Genomic DNA, 23,009 nt, shown 5'->3' on the forward strand with positions numbered 1-23,009 from the left:
CTTTTGTGTCACTTCGAGAAGGGCTCTGATATTATTATTACTTTAAATACAGCTTGCCCTGGGGCGGGGAAACGCACAAGGAAAGAGTCGGCAAGCAGCCTATCTCTCAGAAGAAAAGAGCAAGCCTTGCAGCACAGGAACCGGCTTCACTCAAGTGTGCAGTTTAGAAGTCAAAAAACTATTCCAAATACCACCATTTTGGAGGAGGCTGAAGAAAAAGGACACAAAACTGGCTAAACACAGTGAAGAATATAGTAAATCAGGGTATAAAGTGCACCTAATTGCAGTTTGAGAGTGGGCTCTGAAGTACAATGTAAGTCTTCCTTAAATTGTATTTTTTTTATGATAGTATCTTGTTGTTTAATTTCCATTCTGAAGCCAGGCTGGGCCAAAAGGTACAATTAGCTATAAAAGTCAGCATGGAGCAGAATGTGTAATCTCTGATATGAGGCTGAAGATGATGCTGGAATAAACAGGAGTCAGACACTATCAGCCATATCATGGAAGACAAACTATAAATAAGAGCATGTCTAATTATTTCAAGAGAAAGATGCTGGATGGAATCTTTAATCAACTTTCTTAATAGGGAAGCGAGAGCTCTGATGTTTTCTATGGCAAGCTATTTTAATACTGTTGTGTTTAAAATTGTGTGATTATGGTTACCAATAGCAATAAGATATGTAGTTCCAGAGGGGAGTCCTAGTGGCTGCAAAAGTTTTTTCTCTTTTTCTCCAACATTTTTGCTCCTGAAGCCTCAAGTCCACATTCTCTATCCTACAGCTTGGTTTTGCTTTTCAGCTGGATTTTCAATGTATGCCAACGCTGGACTTCCGATGGAACTGAAAACAAAACATTTCAGCTTTTGGAGTAATTCTGGTATGTTTTTCTACATCACACTAGTGGCAAAGATACAGTCGACAAAAGATTGTGCTCCCTCAACTTCTGGCATGGACAGCTGAGGAATATAAACCCTGATGGTGACAAAGGGTGATCATTTCTTATTTTTCACTACTTATCTCACCGGTTTTGGACTTAGCAATGGATATTCTTTGTGATGAGAAGAGCTCTGTGAACCCCACTGTAAACTCCTTAATACAAATAAATCATGAGAGAAGACTTTACAGAAATGTTTATGGAGCTGGAGAGATTAATATATCACATCTTTTTAACCTGACTGTCGACTCTGAAAACCTTACCAATCTTTCGTGTGAAAGTAACATGAGTCCACCGTGCTACTCTTCCCTGTTTCAGCTTTCACAGAAAAACTGGCCAGCTTTGCTGACAGTGATAGTGATTGTTTTAACCATTGCTGGAAATATTCTTGTCATCATGGCTGTGTCACTGGAGAAAAAACTACAGAATGCCACTAACTATTTTCTAATGTCACTTGCAATAGCTGATATGCTGCTGGGTTTCCTTGTCATGCCTGTGTCAATGTTAACCATACTGTACGGTGAGTATTAGCTGTGTAACCTACTGCATGTATTAAGAAGCTTTAAACATTGCATGCACATGTTGTTGTTGCTATTATTTCATTTAGTTACCACAAAAAAAATTAATCACTCTATACAAGTTGAAATATATGTAATTGGTTAATGGATGTAAAAATAGGTGAAGTATTTGAATCTTTTCCTACTTTCCATTTCTAGTTACAAGCATTTTAAACACAGTCCAGATCATCAGTTTATTACTTAGTTGCTGGATGAATTGTCTCAAAGTGTATACGAAGATGCTTTGTTCTTGCTATTCTTTCAGTTTTTTCCCTGGCTCATAATTTTCAATATTCCTAATGAGAACGTAGGGTCCTGTCAGTTACTTTGCTCTGCAAATATGCACAGAAGCACTAATGACTACCTTTAGATTCAAAGTAGGCAACCTCTTCAATTTTCTTGTTTAAGTAATAAAAATGTAAAGAATTTTCTTAACACCAATACCCTGCTTAGACACTTACTTACCAGCAAATGCTGGAATAAATATTGTGGGAGTTAAAAAATGGATGGGAATTAATTCTACCTGATTCTAAGTAAAATTTACAAATGCAAAGCTATGATTTCTTAAGAGTAGTTATTTAAAAATTAAGTGAATAATGACTTACAGTTCATAACCTTGCAGATGTTTAACAGCAGATCTCATTTTCACCAAAATCACTTCCAGCATAGCTCACGTAGAAAAAAAGCAGCAGCCTCTGTGTTCAGTACTAATATAGTCAGGCTGTTATAATCCCTAAACTTTGAGTTTTCCAGTGCCACAACTGAATTACTACAGTTCAAGGAGAAGCCAGGCAACATCAGGAGGAAAGTGAGGTTGTTTACAAAGATTTCTATTGCTTCACTATTTTGGGAATACAGGTCCAAGCACGAGCCTGTGACTTAAGAGAGATTTCATACAGAAACCTGGAAGTTTATTTCCCAGTTTCTGTATTTCTACACAGATTGCCCTCAGTAACATTGGCAAACTGTATTTGGCATCAGTGATGGTGTAACTTTGTAATTTATTGCATCAGTGATGCAACTACCTTTGGTGGAAGAAACAGCGTAAAACAGAGCTGTGGGAGCAGCAATCGTCCGATGGGTGAGATTAGCAAAAACCTTTATAATCCTGCATGATTCTCTGAGACATGCAACAGGGACTCCTGCTGGCCAGGCTCTGCTGCCAAGCAAAGAGGTGCCAGAAATCTGAGGCTCAGAAGTGGTTTGAAGGTTGGGACGCAGGATTTCCTGCACACAGCAAAGCCGAAACCGTTGTCGCAGAGGGAAGGCTGCATCACCCTGCTTTGCAATCACCAGAGTGGAGGAGCAGCCAGGCACCTAAAGCCATGGGGAAGGGAGTGTGTTGGCTTTGCCTCCTCTCCCCCTGCTTTTTGTCTTGCAAGGTTAAGAAGAGGAGGCCTTTGCAGGGTAGCTGCGGGTGAAAAATCATCTGGTGGTGCACACAGGTACCAGAAGAGCCATCTCAGCATGGTGCACCATCATCCTCCACAATGACCAGTGATGGCACGCAGGGAAACCTCACCTTACACAGAAGCATTTGCTCAGTCTCAGCTGCCCAGCTTCAGCCACATCACCTGCGTTGTCATCCTAAGCCCAAACTGAGGGCCTTTGCACTTGATTTGCTCTGCCGGGGCACCTCAGAGGCTATGGAACAAGTGTGCCCCACCACCCGCTCCGCATCACCTTGAAGGGGAATTGTGACTGTTTTGCTCAAAAGAGAGATTATTTCCTTCTTGAGAACTTTACAGCTACTGTGGAAACTCCCATTTGGGTGCCCAGTCACACCAGTCATGCACCTGTCCCAGCCTGCATCCTTTGGCCCAGGCAGGCTTCTCCATCCACCCAGCAGCACCAGCCTCTACTGGGAAAAGACACCAAGCAAGTCCTGCCAAGGTGGACATGCCCACAGAGCAGAAAACTCACAGAGCTGAACAACAGTGCTGGTTCCCACCCAAAACAATAGGGTGCTGGATGCTTGTTGCTTCTGCCTTGGAGACTTGTCCCATGCATAGGTGACAGCAAAAGTGTGGAGCAGGGGTAGGGATTATTGGCAGATGCTACATAACTCCCTGCTGCAGTGGAAAGACCAGGCATTTCAGAGGGCTCCTGTCCAGCCCAGTGCTGACCCCAGGCGTGGTCTCGGCTGATGTGCTTCTGAGAAGGCAGGACAGTGCACAGGGCCTTGTCAGCAACTGCCTGTGCCTACAGACTCTCCTTTCTTCTTTCCTTACAGCAATTCCTTAGCCTTTCGCTCAAAACAGTTTTCCTGTACCTCCTGCCCAGTCATCCTGGCCAGCTTGGCCAGCTTGCCTCCTCACCTGAAAGGCCTTGTGAGAAAATATTTATCCTCTCCTGGATATATCAGGAAGAAAATCTTATCTCATCCTAGGGGCTACCTGCCCTCCCTCTCAGTCTCTCAACCTGAAAATGTATAGATGACAAGCCTCATTTGCCTGTCCCTTGTATGGGACTCCTTCACACGAGCTCCTGGACCTCATGAGCTCTCATGGACCACATGAAATCCTGGACCTTGTAAAACTTCTCCTGCCTACCCAGTCTTTAAATTGCAGCCGTATTTTGTTTTGTTCGGTTCGGTTTGGTTTGGTTTCCCCTTGGATATATCAATGGGTGAATTGGACAGTGGTCAGAGCACAGCACAAGACAAAGGTGCCCTGCACCATGCTCCACATAAAATGTCCCAAGGTCTTCCTGGAGGATACTGTCTACACACTTCCTAACTCTTATTTCCTCCACAATTGGCTCCTCTCATGTACTTTTCCCTATCTTGGCCCTGTAGTCTCCAGCGTAGTTTATCTGATGGATGCTGTTTTACCCCTGCCCCATCCAGGTTTAGAGCAAGGACAAGAGATCTAGAAGGATATGACAAATGCCTTCCCAAAGGCCACTGAAGCAAGAGAACAGATGCATGTCGTCAAGCGTAAAAATACTTTATCGCTTTTCCCTTTGTAAACTGTCCTGGCCTGACAGAGAGATGCTGCTGGGAAGACATGCCCCAGAAAGCCTGCCCTCACGTAGCACACCCCAGAGACCAGACTCCCCACTGGAAAACCAGAAAACAAGATAAAACATACCCATAAATGCTGTATGGCTTGTCAGGATCAGCTCATATTACAGCAGTCCAAGAGCACCATGAAATAGGTCTCCTCAGTGCCTACCAAGACTAAAATCAATTAGGCACAGACCTCGCTTCTCTGCCTCTCCCTCTGTTCCTGCTATTGCAAATCGGGTTACTGTATCTTCCAAGGAGACAGGCACTCCCCCAAATACTAGCGTGTTCTCACAACACTAAATTTGGCATTGCCCATGACACGCTGTCATGGGCAGCTTGGTTAATATGCTCTAAATTAAATCACCACAAGATAAGGACGCAGATAACTGCAAAACTTATTTCAAGGAGAGTTTTTAGTGATTGCCTGCAGGACTAGAATGGCCTTTGAATGGGGGTCCTGCAGGGCTCTGCTTAGCCTGGATCTGCTCAGTATTGCCCCTAACAGCTTGGCTAGTGTGTAGAGCGTGAAGTTACACAGCTCTCCAATAGCACCAAGCTGGGAGAGGTTACAAGCACTCAGAGGGACAGGATCAGAATCATCAACAATCATCTGGACCCCTGAAGAGAAAATCTGAAATGAACAAATAACATTCAGTGAGGATAAATTCAAAGATAACAGCTAAGGAAAAAGATAGCAAACCAACTACTGCTGGGAAAGTTTGTCCAGGCTTCGGGAAAGCTGAATAAGATCTGACTGTCAAAACGGATCATAAGCTAACCATGCATCACTAGTATGACATTTTTATACAAAAGGCACTCATCATTCCAGGTTTTGTAACTAAGGACATTCCTGTGAAGCAATCTTGTATTTCACTTAGCAGTCAGGAGGCCTTTGCAAGAATACAAAGCCCTGTTTTGGTCACTGAATGACAAACAAGATGAGGATAAATTAAATAGATTTCAGGGCAGAGAAACAAGAAGCACAAAAGTTTTAAAAGCATCATCTGTAAGCAAAAGATAAAGGAATTGGCTTTGCTTAGTCTCGAAGAGAAAAAAAAAGACACAAACCAACAAACTAGACAAGACACGATAGCCATCTCCCAATAGCTTCCAGAAAGGATAGCAATCAATTATTCTTCAAGGCTAGTGGAAAGAACAAGGAAAAAGAGAAGGCTTAATTTGCAGCTAAGAAGAGGATTGGATATTGGTAAACACTAATGCTTTGCTTTGGATTGCTCTCTGTGGAGGAGCCTATCAATATTTATTGATACAGGGAATATGCTTATATAAGTATGTGGTGAGACAAATATCACTGGTATGCAATAAAATGCATTTTTTTCTTCAGCTGCCACTAAATCTGAAGTTTCAGTTTCACAATTTAGATGGCTTTGCATACCAGCAGGTGTTAATAATGTAGTAATTACGTGGATAAAAAGTCCTAAAACGAAATTGAGAGCTTGCAAGTTTACAATGACAAAATTGCTTCTCTTTCCATAGATTTGCTGCCAGAATTGGTTAATCATAACATCAAGCATTAGCATTATGCAAATAGAATAAAAGAGAAAAAAACTGACACTGCCTGTAGCCTGGGAAAGAAGCAGAGTTAATCCCAAAAGCTACACAGTTAGAAGGTTGCAAACAAATAAAAAAGGTTTCTTGATACAGCATCAGGCAGCTTCTGTTGAAGACATCACTTACTACCAGCTCCCACTAGAAGGATATAGGCACTAAGACATACGTGTCACAACAAAAGATGTATGACATGTTCTTAGCTGATGTCAACTTTCTCTTGTGCAGGATACACATGGCCTCTACCGACAAAGCTCTGTGCCATTTGGATCTACTTGGACGTGCTTTTCTCCACTGCCTCCATCATGCACCTCTGTGCCATCTCACTGGATCGCTATATTGCCATTCGAAACCCCATCCATCACAGCCGGTTTAACTCAAGAACTAAGGCCTTTGCAAAAATAATTGCTGTTTGGACCATATCAGTTGGTAAGTGAGGCAATATTTCAGCATGTAATTGCAGATTTCTAGCCTTTGAGAGGATTTGACATATATATTGCGGTCTAAAACTGTATTCTCTGCCTGCAATATTTTGCTTGCTACAGTCTAAGAAGTGCTGTAATGTAGTAATTACACAGTGGAAATCAAAAACAACAACAGGAAGTGTAGGAGAACTGACTACTGGGTTCGGGTTTGTCTTAAAGATGTGTTTATTTCCCATATTGATTATCCATTATTACCTTAATGTCTGAAAAGAAAAATTTATCTCAACTGAAAAAAAAATATCCCTGTTTTATGTAAGTCTATTGTTCCCAATTTCTTACTAGGGTAATTTGATTACAGATGTTTCATACATGCAGATCTTTTCTGCCTTTCTCAGTGCATATGGTGGGGTATTTATGCATCCTATTTAGGAGGCATTAGACGCTCTGCGCAAACCCAAAATGAGAGGAATTTCTCCACAGGACGGTTCAGAGTTACAGCTTAAAATAGGTGCTCTGAATGACTCACTAGATTAATCCCTCTTTGCACTAGCAAAACCCAGAGGCTCAAAACCAGACATGGGAGCATTGCTCTTCCATTCCCGTGGTGGCAGCACCCTTGGTCCAGGGCAGTCTCACAGCATGGGAGTTGGGAAGAGTTTGGTGACTGATGCCACCAGGGATTTCCTCACACACCTGGGGCAGTGCTTCTTAGACGTGTTGGAAGCATGGTTCCCTTTCAGCTCATCTGGTTTCGTACACCCCCTGAGCACTGGCAGCTCATTTATTCAGAAGCAGGAAAAAATCCCTCTTTGCCCTGGAAGAGATGGGTGTTGCCAGCAATCAAATGTAATTAGCTGCTTCCCTGGCTAATACAAATTATTCCATGTGTTAACTGTAATCTGTTACCACTCTTCCAAGGGGAAGGAAAGGAGATTGCTGCCAGCTTGCCACTCTGAATGGTCTCCTGGCCTCCCTCTTGATCCTGGCCCACAGTCTGAGAAAAAGCGGTCTAGGATTTTTATGACTTAAAATAGCTGTGCAGTAAGAAATAGCGGGAGCCCTCTTTCAACAGGAGGACAGTTCCTCCAAGACCTGATGAGGTTCAGCAGCACCACGTCTAGCTCTAGGGTGCATTCAGCTGTTCAGCTGTAGATGTTCGGCGCAGGCCAGGTGAACTCCACCCTAAAAATACCTAGTTACCTCTCAAATATGAAGGAAGCCTAGAGAAATTCAGATGTAGATGTCTTCATTTAGATTAGATAAATCATACCTTATATCTCTACAGTCACATTTTTATCAGTCCAGTAGAAAACATATTACTTTGTCCAGTTTTTCAAATCTTGGGCACTGCTGTGCCAGCATTTTCAGTGCATTCTCCATTTGATAGAAAAAAGTCAAGCATTCCTTAAGTTTCTATGTACTGTCTTTGTCTGCCTTTGTGAGTGGTGCCTATGCTTATTTTGTGTGAAATTATTGCCCTTTTTAAACACAAATAAATTCACAGAATGATCAGAACAACCATTCCAGGGGAAACCTAGTGATCCATGCTGCTCAGCATCTTTCCTCAGACATGGGCTCACTGTCAGAGTATCTGAATTAGCTCACTATTAAAATGAATCCACAAAAAATATTATTTAAGCCCTATTAGTTAGAACATGGTTTATGGTCCTGTAGCAGGAGGGCTTAGTTCTTTGACATCTTGATATTTCATTTCAAAAGTCAGGACTGTTCTTTGCAGTAATAACTGACAGCATCTTACCCGTTGTAAAAACACCTTTTCTGCTCTCTAGAGAATTTTCTTCTCACAGTGATCAGATGAGCCACAGATGTTATCTGTTATTACTATGGCAAGTGATAGCAACATGGTCCCTATTTATAGAACTCTGAAAAATACAACTTATTTTATTGGAAATAACTCAAGTGTGGCATGAGTGAAGAAGACGGTGTCCTGCTTTACTGCAGCTGAATAAGGACACATGTAAGGGAACAGTGGATGTCAGGAAAGTAAGTGGGCTGATAGGGTAAACTTCATGTCATTCACACATCACCTGTCCCTCAAGCAAGTAGGTTAAATAGATATAAATGAATGCAGGCAAGCACACTATGGTGTGCAGGAATGAAGCGGTGCTGAGCTGGTTTGCTAGTCCCATGGAAGCAAGGGGCGTGGGGAGACAAGCTGAAGGAAGACGAGTTGGTTCCCAGTCTGGCAACCATGTCGTGAAGGAGCTCTGGCAAATCTGATGTGCTCCAGAGGACAGACAGAGAAGCAAATAAATGGCAAGCTATAAAGAAGCTGCTGAGCTAGTCACTGCCAGGCTGGACTGAGTTTGCACTATGGCATATTGCTATATTAACAGAATAAAGAAAAATGCCAGTGTTATGAGGAACCTTGCTAGATCCCAGATCACCCATGCAACTTGCTGTCAGTCAGTCATTGACCCTGCCCTCCTGATCTGCCACCATTCAGCTCAGAATAGGTAGGAAATGGTTTCTAAAGAATGAGGTGCTTTCTGTATCATTTACTAACAGAAGCGCTTTCTGAACAGAGAGGTACTTTATGTATCATTTACCAGTCTCCAGGCTCTCAGTGCTACTTAGAGTGGCAGGGTTATAAATTATTTAATTCATTGCATTTTCACATAGCTATAGGGCTATAGGTGGCACAGACAGCACCGCTGTCAGGCACAACACGCTCTCCTCAGTGCATGGTGTGGCTGTTATCTCATTGGAGAGGCAGGAGTTTCTCAAGGGTTTGCCCTCCATCCTCAGTTAGATATCCTTTGGCTTCCCCTTGCTCCTGCAATTTGCAGCTGAGCTGGTGCACTGTGAACTTTCATGATGTATGAGATGGAGGGTAAAAAGCAAGAGAAAGAAATGAAAGATGTTTTGCTCCCCTGCATAGAGGCTCATTTTAGCAGGGGAAGAGGGTGGGAACCTGGTGATCAGAGACCTTCAATAGCTCCCTCACTGTCAGAATCCTTAGTCCATCCTCCTGCATAGCCCCCTTCAACGACTGCTTTACCAGGCTGAGTCCAAATCTAGTTATGTTCTGTTTGTATGGTAGTATCCTGTGCCCAAGTCATCTTTGTACCCTTCTCTGAATCTTTCCTAGTGCTTCTACACTCTCTTTCAGACATAGGTGGCCAGACCACAATATTAAAGATGTGGACACACTATGAATTCATGTAGTGTAGTAATATTTCCTGCCTTGTTCTCAATTCCCACTTCAATAAAACCTACCTTTCTTTTGATCTTTAGGACTATCCCTGCACATTGAGCTCACTAACTCCAAACTCATGGAATCAGAGAATGGTTTGGGTTGGAAGGGAACTTTAAAGATCATCTAGTCCAACCCCCCTGCCACGAGCAAGGACGTCTTTCACTAGTTCAGGTTGCTCAAAGACCCATCCAACCTGATCTGGAACTCTTCCAATGATGGGCATCTACAACTTCCCAGGGCAATCTGTTCCAGTGTCTCACCACCCTCACTGTAAAAAAATTTCTTCCTTATATCCAACGTAAACCCATGCTCTTTAAGTTTAAAACCATTGCCCCTTGTCCTGTCACTACGAGACCTGATAAAAAGCCCCTCTCCAGCTTTCCTGTAGTCCCTCTTCAGGCACTGGCAGGCTGCTATAAGGCCTCCCCGGATGGAGTCTTCTCTTCTCCAGGCTCAACAACCCCAACTCTCTCAGCCTGTCTTCACAGGAGAAGTGCTCCAGCCCTCTGACCATTTTCATGGCCCTCCTCTCTTTCCTGAGTAATGACAAATAGTTCTGCATATCTAGTTAGGGCTACCCCCAAACTAATGTACAACTGCTTCTCAGCACTGGATTTTGTTTGCTACTTTGCTGTTCATTAGCTGGGATTTATGAGGACCTTCTGCAATTCTCTACAGCCAACAGCTGCATGTTGCCAGCACATTTATTCAGTCCCAGTGTTCACACAAACAGGTCACGGATGGGCTGAACAGCGCTGATGACCACAGAGGGCTCTTGGATGTGACCTTCTACCACCCTCACTGTGGAAACAAACTGTTTAATCCTACCCTTTGTTTTCTGTCTTTCAACCCATCCTTTTTCTACAAAAGAATCTTTCTTCTTCTGACATTAGAGCTTAGTTTCTTTAAGACCCTTTGACATAGTGTTGTCAGAGCTTTCTGGAAAACCAGGAATATTATATCAGTTGGATCACCATTATCCACCTGCTCACTGACTCCTGCAAATACTTCTAGCTGATTTGCAGGGCTTGCAGATGTTGTCTTATTGCTTCCCATCTACCCATGTTTCTTTCATTATGACTTCTAATTTACCTAAGCAACAACACTTCCATTCACCAAATTTGTAATTTTCCTTTTATTCACTAAACTCACAAATTTATTCAGTCAATTTGTTCCAAAGACCAGTCACTCAGTGGTCTTCCTTCTGTTGGCTTCGGTGACATACTAAGTATGTATTAAGTATTTAAAAACACCATAAAAAAAAGATAATTTGATTTACTTGACTTCTGAAATCTTGACTTTCTTAGTTTAAACAAAAAATGTACTAATATATGGGTTTGCCTTTAGTGGAAGAAAAGCATTTAGCCAGCAGCATTTCTTTCGCTAGACCATGTAATGCCACAGGCAATTGGTTTAAAATTGATTCTAATTACTGTAACAGATTCTAATCGTGTCTTTAATTCTTAAATCATCCACTACCCAGAGTGGCTAGATAATTAGATTATTTGTAGCTGTTGAAGGCAAAAGCCCATTAAACCCTGAAAATTATTCCATTTGTTTTAAAGCACAGAGGTCATTACTGAGAACAGGTGTAAAAAGCCCAAGCATTTCCTCTTCCTAGAAAAATCAGAGCTGAATTTTGAATAGTGTTTGACTGGAATCTATAGAATTGTAAATAGAGCCTATGCTGAAAAATTCAGGTAAAGCACCTTTGAGTCCTAAGTGGACCTAAGAAATGTATTGCTCTGCAAGAGCCCAACAATGCCTCATTCTCTCATTTAAAAATCCTCGAAAGGGCCTCATAAAAGAATTACAGTCATGAATGTTAAGCTATTATATATGTAATTCCTCTGTCCTTATTTCTCTCTATTCCTCCGTTAATGGTCTAAGTAATGTGAGGTTTGATGAAGCCCAAATCCTCTTAGCTGAGTTTTCTCTTTATCATTTCTCACTCAGCCTACACATCTGTTCACTGCCTTCAGGCAATCTCTGCTTTCCCCAGTCACTAACAACTTAGATTTATTCAGTACTTTTCATGCAGAAAAAAAGTCCAAAGTGGAGCTGGATGAGGCTGGTGAAATATCCCCCACTGCATAACTCTCCAAATTTTTGCTGTTGCTTCCAAGGCTTCAAAAATAGAGAAATACCATAGCATGTGAAGCAACATTCTCCAAAGTGCAGGGTGCAAAAATTTACCACTGGTGCAAGCCCAGTGCGACTGAGCCCTCTGATAATTTGGCAGTGTGAAGTTTTATGCTGACATAGAGGCTTGCCCCTCCTTCCCAGGCAGCCTGCAACTTCTTTGCATGACTTCTTGCTGCCCTACAGAGTACAAAGGGCCAGGGAAGCAGCTGGGATTGGGAAAGTACAAGTCTCAGTGTCTCTGGATTGTGGTTTGGCCTTCTTCAGCTCACACCTCCTTCTGCCAAGGATAGCTTTCATTTGAAAGTCCCTTTACTGTTTTCAAAAGGCACAAATAGCCAAGGGGCTACAGGCTGGGGATCCCTGTTCCAGATCCACCACATCCTCCATCCTTCCCAGATGACATACTTGTAATTTGCCAGTTCATTCAAGCCTAATTTAGGGATGGCTTGGCATAGTAAAAGACCACTTGGTATAATATGGAATACACTGCCAAAATACATAAAATTGCAAATAATTACACACAGCACTGTATTTCGACAATATAGATTTAAAGTTGAGCATTTAAATTTGGAAGTGCTGGAGCTAAACTGGAAATATCTGCTACACTACTCTCTTTACCATGTAGTCATTCAAAACTTGGCTTTGCATTTTTAGAAGTATTTATAATCACTTCCTTAGTTAACATTTCTTTGTTTTTTAATCATACTCATTAAATCATCTCCTAGAGAGTGAACATACTGTTTGCTCTTTCCAGCTGGAGGATTTCAAGAGCAAACATTTTAGGTTTTGTGTTTGGGCAATCCTCCGGGACCTTCTCCATTTGTGGATGTAGCTGCCACCATAAAAATAAAATGCCAGAAAAATGTTGTCAAAAAGTTGTGACACAACATATAGAGAAATTTGCATTAACTATAATGAAGGGCCATGGCACAAAATCTCATGAACGAAGTATTAGAGCTTCATCACCATTTCACAGAAGTAGGATTTTCATTTTGTTATTTTATAGAGACACAATATATGAGTTTTGGTAGTCAGTAACAATTATGCCAGTAGAAAGTTTATTGCCATACTAATCACTCCCCCAGCAGTGATAACTAACGAGTAAATGAGCACTTCATCCATAGGTTGTCCGAGGGAAGTTAACATTCTGTGCTGGGATGCACATTTCTGAGTTGGCTAGCACATGTATTCCGGTTATGAGACATTACTTAAATGGTTCTGAGAAAGAGACATAAATACCGTATTTACCTTCCTCATCGATGTAAATTATTCCCATATTTCCCATGTAACAGAATCCTTTGCTTCTTTCCAGAAGAGTGAACACATGTCATCCACCAGACCAACAGGTTACCACACGTACCTTCCTCTCATATCTGTGAAAGTTAAAAAAACTTGCATTTTGAACTTGTATATGGGTTTTTTTCATTATCTGACAAGGTGGTGTTACTAACCTATACTTTTCTGTATGCAAAAATGCGGAAAAGAATAGTAATGATTGAACTGCTTTCCAAATTCTCCAAATTTGGAAACACAGACATAAAGAAACAGCATAAAAATCCGTTGGGCCACATTTCCAAACTGGAGACACTGAGCAACCAAGTAAACATCTGGATGGGGAAGAATGCATTATACCAGCACATATGTGTTATCAAATGAAGAATAATTACTATGTATACGTTTACTAATTTCTTTGTGTAATTACCTGATTATCAGGAGGAGATGAAGGATTTTGCCTATGAAAAAGACACACTTTCATTTTGTGAGCACCTCTTTTGCAAGAAATATTCTGCTTTACTGGTACAAAAAGCAATGAGGAGTGGTCACAACATTCATGTGTGGCCTTTCTACTTCATTTTTTTTTTTAAAAAAGGCAAATTTTAAATTATAGAGCTGTATTTTTAATAGCGGAGCTGTGTGGAAAGAATCTGGTCAGTCAAGGTACTGATGGCAGAATTTGTTCGTTGTCTTTTTTTAAAAAAAAACACACTTGTCTTTGCCCTGAAGACCACAAGAACCATTCTTCCCCTTGAAGCTAATGGCAGAGAAGCATTAAGCTCAACTGGACCAGGCTGGTCCTATTGTCAGGTTTCTTCAATGAGTAAGTGACTGTTCATGGTTGGCAATATAACTTATAACCAGCCAGACTCTCTTTGTAGATAAACAGATAAACTGAATGTTTTAAGAAAAAAGGCAGTAACAGTACAGTGCCCCTTATAAGTTACTCCTCCTCTGAAAGGCTGTTATCTTTTAGCCAGTCGTGTACCCAGCACAGTGTGCAATACCTACAAGAATCCAGAATGGATTCCCCAGCCAGAGAGGGAATGATGAGCCTAGATCCTACCACAGGATACTCTTTTCTGCAGAAAGTATTATGTGAGGTGTTGCAAAATGCAGAAAGGACATGTTTGCAGGCCTGCTCTGATCTTTTTCCACTAGGTCTCTACAAGAGTACATGCTCAAAAGGTGATCTTATAGTGACCAAGAAATTACTTTAGCATCTCTTACCAGAGGAACTGGAATTTCCACATAGCAGAAGCCACATGCAATATAAATGAGCAGAGAAGAAGTGCACAAGGAATCATGTTGGGATTTATAAACTCTGTCAGCTGTACACTGCAATTGCATTTAATTGCCTTCTAAATTAAAAATAGTGTTGTTAAACTAGCACTACATGGCATAAAAGAAAATGTCAAGAACAAATTTCCATTCATTTTAAAATTATAGAGAGCAATTTCACAGCTTCTTTCATGTATTTAAAAAAAAATTATTTAAGCCAGATCTTACATTTTATAATGTTAAGAAAGAAATACATATCACAGAATTCTGTTTTACAAAAAAAAATCCTTACATTTACCCCTGTTAACAGGAACATTGCAAACTATTGCACACTTGGTCTGCAATTAACTTTCCCCATTCATTTCCCAGCCCATGCCATGGGCATCTTTTCTAAGTAGAAGTCCAGCTAATAAGTGTCAGGGGTTTTGTCAGAGATGACTCAACATATTTCTAATTACCTACAAAAAAATTTGGAAATACCTGTCAGCTGGTTTTGCCTATGATGTCCTCCAGAGTCACTGATGGAAAACAGCCTGTCAAAGTCCTATGACGTCCTAAAAGTAGGCTAAGATATCACAATAAAGGCTCTGTTTTTTGGCTGATCAAAATCAGAGCTGTGTATTTCACAGCATTCAGTCTGGCATTTATGTCACAAGTAAATCACAGCCACTGGGAAGACTTGTTTTCTTTTGGTAGTACATAACCCTTGTTATGATTCTGTATTTGATCTGAGCTTCCAAATGTCAACTTGACCGCTATTGCTAGGATCATGGACTGAGCTGAACCGAGCATAGTAAGAAAAATACTGCATGGGGTTTAGCTTGCAGCTTTCTTCTTACAAGCGTAAAAGTGCCCAAAAGTTTTAGGTTGTATGTTTCCAGGGTAAAACCAGACCTGCCTTGCATACCACTGCAGGACATGAGGAGATCCCTCCAGCACTCAGAGCAGCCAATTTTTGTTGCAAGGGCAGTTCATCCTGTAGATGGGATACATGGGAAGGCATGATTTATCGCTTTTTCATCTCTTTTTCAACCCTGCCATCTTCTAAATGTGACCAGGGCGCTGGCTGATTTAACAAAAGAACAGTTCCGTCAGGGTGAAGGGCATTATATACTGGCCAGGCACTGGCACATCACGTACAGTATCCTGAATCATGATGTTCAGAGCAGTGCAGGTCTCTAAGCTGCTTCTCATCCTGTTTTCCCTTCCAAATTATCCATCGCATGAGGGCATCTACCCCAATAACTGTCTGGCCATTGGCGCAGTCTCCTTATATAACTAGTTAGAAGCAGACTATTTGCTTAATCAGCAGCCTCTCTGCAAGCAATCACAAAAGGAGGCACAGAGAGACAAGATGAAGATCTGGATCAAAGTGGAAACTGGCCTGAGGTCTAGAAAATTCAGAAGAATTACAGTTTGGGTTGTCTGTGCCTTCAGACTCAGTGCAAAATAGTTGCTAAAATAACAACAACAACAACAACAACAACAATAATAATAATAATAATAATCTCATAGTTACATTCAGTCTCCTTTTAAACTATGCAATGAGGTCAAGCAGAACTGCAGGAGAAATCTCAGATACCAAAAGAAATCTCTATTCAGTTCATTGGAGGATTAAGGCAGAGTTAAGTAAATTACCAGCGTTCAACAAATCATACCCAGTAATAATTAAAATCCCAGAAGTATAAAAACAGAGATAGTAAAGGATCTTGCCACTCAGACTGCTCCAGGAGACATCACAGTAGTTACTTATGATCTGTCTGTAATTTCTAGCTTATTGCTACTATACATTTTTTTTAGACATCACTGTGTATGTAGCATGTATAGTATATAATAAGCTAGCCCTAAGGAGCCTTCAGGATCTTCATAGCTAAAAAGGCAGACTGATAACGTGTGATCTGGAAAGATCCTGTTACAAACGTATGGTATTTATTTCTTTCTCAAAGCACAATTATCCCCAAATCTGTTCTCCTAGGGGCCTGAACAGTGAACATTGCAAAGCCATCTGACATGGAATACAAAAAGGTCCTGCGCTAAACAAGAGGGATACCACAAGTGGCTGGAGTTGATCCCACTTAAAGGCTCTTTTCCTTTTCAAATTAATGTATTTACCTAAGCCAGTGACAACTGTAAATTTGTAACTTCTTTTGAGTAGAAATTAAACCATTGCTACAGGGAACTTAAAAACACCAATGCAATTTAAACAACATTAACTGAGTATACAAAAAGGAAAAAGGGTGTTTGACCTGCTTTGCTGCATTTTGCTGAGCCACAGAAGTAGCAGGTTTGTCCATCCAGGAGCTTTAAATAAAGAAAAAGCAGCATCTTGTCCCTCTGCATAGAGCTAGGCTGGAGACCTAGGGCACCTCTTGCAATTTTTCAAACTAAATATTCAGCTCTTTATCATAAGGTCACTCACTTCTAATCACTTCTAATCACCATGGACGATGTGGTTACACAGCCATCATCAGCCTACATCCCCTGCAGGAGAATATTAAGCCCAGCTCCCTCCCAACTCCCAGCTGACAGCAGGATTGTAGCTGCCATCTGGCTACCTTGAGCTTTGGCTCTGCTCAGCCAGCATCCTCCAGGCAAGCCGCTTCCTCGGCTTCCTGTCCACACTCAGCCAGACACCGCCTTACTCTCTACTCTTTCCAGACTCGGGAGAGTGATAAGCCTGTATCTCGCCAAAGATCAGACTGCAAATAAATTGGTATTGTAAATAATAATGCAATTAAATTACAGGGTGGGAGGTTTTAAAAGCCTTCTACTGTTACATTAGAAAACTCCCCCCCCCTCGATTTTTGCAGCTGCGGTTTGGTTTCCTCTAGGCACTGTGAATGCGACACGCCATCTCCACCCTACCTCCCAGCAGGTCTTCCTAGGTGGGGGGTGGGGATTAAAGTGGAGGCAGATGCATGGAACAAGCTGGAGTCCATGTAGAAGGGCTGGCACATGGGGCCACATGCCCTGTCAGTCTCACTGGAAATACAACGCCAGTGTCCCAGCTGGGAGTGCTGGGATAGAGGACCAGCGATGTATAGGCGGAGGAACCCTCCCAGGAGACTTCACCAGACCCATTTGAAGATATAAATGCTATTGACAAACTAGAGGGATGCAAAACTTGCAGAAACCTCCACTGCTACCCTACACCCTTTCTACCCTATGCAGTTGGGTGCTGGTAGGACATCTCCTTTGCGCTAACAGATACAGCATCACTGGCACGTTGTCAGAGCGCAGGCTAAAGGTGTCACAGCACTGGCCTTGCTGGTCCTCAGGGGACTGCCAATGTTTGTAACGACCTACTGACACTGTTGTCAAAACAAGGCTGATGTAAGTAATGGTGACTTCAGATCATGAAAACACAGCTTGTAACTCATTTAGAAAAGTTGGCAATCTTAGTTGAGTAGGTATGTGGCCACATGCAGATGGGTGTGTGTTTCTGTGAAATTAGTGCTTATTTTCAGCCCTGCTTCTTTTTATGTGACACGTGGTATCCACATGCCTTTAAGCCAAGTAGGATGGAGAGTACCCATGCCTTTCCAGTCCTTGTAATATTTCATACTCTCAGATTTTAAAATGCACCTGAGGCTGCAGGCAGGTCTCCCTGCCCTTCTCTTCTTCAGGCACTTCCCCATGAGAACGTAGCAGGAATAGCTGGCCTGAGGGAGGGCTAATGAGAAAAAGAAGCCTCTTGCCGGATGCAAATCTAACCTAGCCCAGCTCCCAGCAGAAGAAAGTTATGGCTTCCACACAGTTTGCTGGTATGTAGTGGGGTTTACCCTTCTCTGTGCTTTTTCAGCATTGCCACTGACACTAGTTGTCCGTGTGCTCTCAGCATAAGCTGGGAAACATGGGACTGAGCAGGACAAAAGACAAGCAATTTCACCTCAGATGTGACATGGCAATGCGGTGCCAACAACACTGCTGAATCCCTCCCATAAACACTTCTTTGTCCCACCTCTAAGGATGGGCTAAGTTTTCACATGGGGAACACAGGAATAATGCTTTCTCAGGTGGACAAGTTTGCTCTACGTGGCATGATGGCACACTCCTTACTGGAGGTCAGGCTGAATGGGTTCCTCTGGATCAGTAAATAGGAAAAGGATTTTTAGGCTCTGTTACTGGCTTTTAATCTCCTGGACTTCCTGGATTTAAACAGCTCTGCCCTCTCTTCTGCTGCAAAAGCCCAGATACCTTCTTGCCTCCCTCTTCTTCCTTGTAGATGCATTTATGGTGACTTGTATTTGCACAGTAATCTACACAAGGCAAAGAGATTTATTTTTTAACTGAGAGTTGACACACTTGCCGAGTCTAGGGCCAGGTTCTTTTGACATCTTTCTCCAGGCTTAACATCCCTAAAATATTCAGAATCAGACCATGAGGTCTAACCAAGCACAGTAAAAGGGAGATTCATTGAATTCATGGGAGACCTGTGGAAGAATCTGGCATGTGGTACATTACTTTGTCCTTTAGCCGTATTGTGCAAGAATTTATTTATGGGGTAGTCTGATATTTCTTACTTATTTAGGAAAAGCTCTGTGCCTCAGTATGTATAAATGCTGTAGTAAACAAGCAGATGGAATGTACGTGTGTGTCATCTAAAAGAAAAAATCTGTATAAATTGATAAAGTGTTTCAGTTTTACAAGGTTTCTACTGATCAAGAACATACACATATTTGCTGGCCATAGAGGTGAAGGTTTTACCTGCAGGTGTTCCATACAGAAGGTCACCAATGTGCTAACTCCAAGCAGAAAGACTTTTGTTCTACAAAAGACAGAAGCACTGCAGAGCTTCAGCTAAAATAAGGCAATATGCAGTAAAGAGCTGAGGACATTATTGCCTACAAGCACATAAGGAAGTTACTTTAAAATAAAAAAAATAATACTCAAATGAGATAGCAAGACTAGCTTTGGGAAGTGTGACTGCTTTGCTGCTTATGAAAGACCAGACCAGGCAGAACAGCTTTGTCAAGCAATTTCTCACCCCTTGAAGGCCTCCCCTCTGCCCACGGCAGTCGGCAAAAGATGAAGTCAGCCTGTGCAGACCTGTGCTGGCAGTAAACTAAGAGGGTTTGGTTGTAATAGCAAGACTCTCTATTTCAGCTTGCTCAGTTGAAACCACCAGGATCTGTTTACTATTGCTCCTTGCTGCATACACAAATGGCATGATCTGAAATCCCCAGTCCCTAAATCCTTTTTCAAAGTAAATTTTTTTGGACATTCATAAATATTTATTTATTTATTTATTTCTAGCTATTTGCTAAATGCAGACTTCTATACGCCTCTGTTAGACCCTTTAGCGACCGGGTAATCATATTACACAGAGGGGTAACAACTTCTCTTGATTTGACATAGCTGAGAGAAGCCAATAAGCACCTTGGCAGAAGCCTCTGCCCAAGCCAAAAATGTCATTAGCTAAAAAGCAAAGACTGTAACAGTGGAGAGGCTCCACTGGAAATTACTGTGCAAAAGGTTGTGTCTTCTGCAAACACTCAGAACAATCGGAAAATCCAACAAGGCAATAAGAAGGACCAGATGTGAAGGACACAGAACTTCTGAGGTGCGTGCAGGCAGGAACAGCACTTAAAGCCGAGAGCAAAGAAACCACTCCCTACGGTTGGATTCTTGCTGCCTCTAGGAAATAGGGCTGCATGCACATTTTGTAAGTGAATGAGATTATACCAAATCAGTAAGAAACTCCATCAGCTGTTTCCTCTCTCATAATTCAGCCCACTCTGGAGCCGTGGGTTTCTAATCATTTGAGTCAAAAAGGGACACATGTCCTTCATTTCTTGCTCTGTCCTCCCTGTAATGCTCCTTTAATTCTGTTTCTATTTAACTTATTATTGCATTCCTACAAGTTAATTTGGAGAGACACATCTCTGTTCTTGTTAGAAATAGGCTTCAGCACTGAGGACGTAAGTGAGAAACATCAGTAAGACACTGAGACTTTTCTGATTTTGTTTTTCTAAAATGAAATAGCTGATTTCTGGCATTACATTATTATAAGTGATCATTTGCAATCATTTTCTCACATAAAAAGAATTGAATATATCTCCTACTAGGCTAAATAACATGTTTCCTCAGAGATTTTCTGAGCTGCCAAGAACAAAGCCATTTCAAAATTTATAGAATAATCCAAGCATTACTTGGCACCCCCTATGGGAAGTTAAATATAATGTAGTTTTCCTTTCAGTTGTATTAAATATAACATGTGTGACGAAATTAAGTGTACCAAGGGAAAGATATAGAAAACCAGCTCTCTGTGTGCCCTCGAATAAAAAACTAAATTTGGCCTATAGACAGTGATAGGGAAAATGCCTGGATCCACTTTGACTCCAGCCCTGTGAAGATGGCCTCTTGGGATGCAGAAAAGAGACAGTGCTCCCCTAGCACCGTGACTCACTTAGCTCTTGAGGAAATCCATCTGAAAGCAAATATTATGTTGGAATTTATTATGTGGGGATGTGACAGAAAGCTCCTCATGACTCCTGCCTCCACCAACATGCGTTCCTACCGCTACAGAAGAGGTCCGTGCTTGTCTCACACGTGAGGAGAAATTCTAGCCCAGGATACAGGGGACACTGCCACGCTGTCTAGGAAAGGCAGAGGGTTTTTAACATTCATACTAACTAGATGAAGCCTCAGATGGTGATTCCCAATCCACCCACAACTTTTCAACATCCCCTCTCCCCAGGTGGAAATGTTTGCATCTACACTGCCACCCATCAGCAAACTGCACACCCTTGCTATTGGCAATGTGGCTGGCACTATTTGAGCAGCAATAAAATTATAACAGTGAAAGGTTTGTCATGACTGGAAATGGTCAGTTGGGAAATAACATTTTCAGGTGCATGCAGAAATCAGCTAAGTGTTTGCAGTTCTGTGGAAACCCTGACTCCCGTAACGGTGAGTGCCACACGCCAAGCAGAGACATGGAGCCAGACTGAGTGGTTCTTCTGCAATGTTTAAGCAAAAGCTCAGAAGTAGCTGTTGCTAAACTCCAGCTCCTGATATGAAGTTCAGACACATTTGCATCCTTGACACTCGGAGGAGGACAGGGTCCACAGCCCCCCTACAAGTGGTTCACTGTGGTATATGTTCCTAGAGCAACCAAACATCCACACAGGGCACCGTGGTAGCCCAAATGAATAAATATTCTTTTGTGTGGTTACTTCAATCCAAAATATTGAAATAATGTGATGGCTGTGTTGCACCAAGGCCATTTTTATACAACATGAAACTGAGGATATGCATTGTATGCATTTTATGTCTTGGGATGTAGGATGTGGATGGACATGGACATCCTACAAGTTTGTTGTTTGAATGTGCAGAAGTATCAAAGGAGGACATTCTCTGAGTACAGAAAGGCACCAGATACCAGGCATGGGCTTTTCTAAAGAAATGAGACAATATTGCCCCATTGAGCTGCCTGAAGGAGCAACTGGGCTTCTCCAAGCAGTAATTCTTTCAGAAGTCCCTAGTGTCACAGTGCATCTCTGTGCAGTGGCTCGTCATCTGGCCCATAACCCAAGTATGTCTGAATCAATGTGACTGCTAAAACTTGAGCTGGGGCGATTTTTTCTTTTTCATGCAAAGTTGAACAAAGGTGCTGAATTTTGTCGAGAAACTGTAATGACATTTCTAAAAGGTATTTCCTATTCCTTGGACATTTATTAGGGCACATAGTAATGCTTATCTGTATTCAAATCAATTGAAATGGATATATGTGAGGTGAAAGCATGTGACTGACAGCTTCTGCTTGAAGGAGACTTCACGGAAGGAACCTTGACTTCTCTTCATCCTAAGCAGCCCAAGTATGCTACCCTGCAGGGCATATTGTAAATTCTGGCTTTGATTCACTGATAGTCTCAGCAGCTCAAGGTAGCTGCAAACCCAGTTTAGCTGTCTAGTTAAAGTGGTTTTATGGCTGCTGCATACCTCTGAAGATTTGCGACCCAGCAATGTGTACCACTAAATCAACCTTTGTCAGTTTTACCAGGCTTTTTGAGAGAACAACAAGAAGGATGCTATTGTTTTACCTCTTAACCTTTGATGTTTTCAAGAGATTTTTGTCATTCTGAAGTTGTGCCCAAATGCTTGAGGTTTAATGAAGGATTTATTACTCATCTGTATTGTGTGAGTTCTGTTTTACACTTTATTAAAGTCCATAGAGTTTGAAACAGCCACCTGTGTATAAATCAAGCTACATGAATAAACCACCTTCTACCAGAGGAACATAATATTTAGGGATGTCCACAAGGGAAAATGTTCTGATATAAGTGGAAATGTCAACTGGAAACGCAGTGGATAATGTACCTCCAGGGCCTGAATGGATGCTCCCATTCTGTGGTGAGTGCTTCCTCGTGCTTCAGCTTAGTTTGGTTTGGAAGCAGAATAAGATAAACCATAAAAAAGCACTCAGGGGATGTCAAGACCTTTTCCAGACGGAGCTTGAGCTAGAGGGAGCCAGGGATGTGGCATGAACAGGGTGTGGAACAGCTGTTCTGTAACAATCCTGCCAAGTCGTTTCCTCTGTTTCTATTGTTTGCACATGCCCATTTCCCAAATACCTGCTTGTCCCTACCTGG

General features: G+C 41.9%; 1 protein-coding gene across 2 annotated transcripts in view; it reads left to right on the forward strand.

The window, feature by feature from the left end:
- The first annotated feature begins 173 nt into the window (after positions 1–173).
- The window catches only part of HTR2A (5-hydroxytryptamine receptor 2A), a 28,307-nt gene continuing 5,471 nt past the window's right edge, over positions 174–23,009 (forward strand). Inside the window, exons 1-3 of one of the 2 annotated variants that reach the window (XM_056329226.1) lie at positions 174–313; positions 799–1,453; positions 6,298–6,498. In XM_056329226.1, coding sequence (XP_056185201.1) covers positions 1,039–1,453; positions 6,298–6,498 — 616 coding nt within the window. In that variant the 5' untranslated portion in view covers positions 174–313; positions 799–1,038. Of the gene's footprint in view, positions 314–780; positions 1,454–6,297; positions 6,499–23,009 lie in introns of both variants that reach the window. The other variant, XM_056329225.1, reaches the window with a different exon arrangement.

This window comes from Falco biarmicus, chromosome 2 (assembly GCF_023638135.1).
Source record: "Falco biarmicus isolate bFalBia1 chromosome 2, bFalBia1.pri, whole genome shotgun sequence".
NCBI lineage: Eukaryota > Metazoa > Chordata > Aves > Falconiformes > Falconidae > Falco > Falco biarmicus.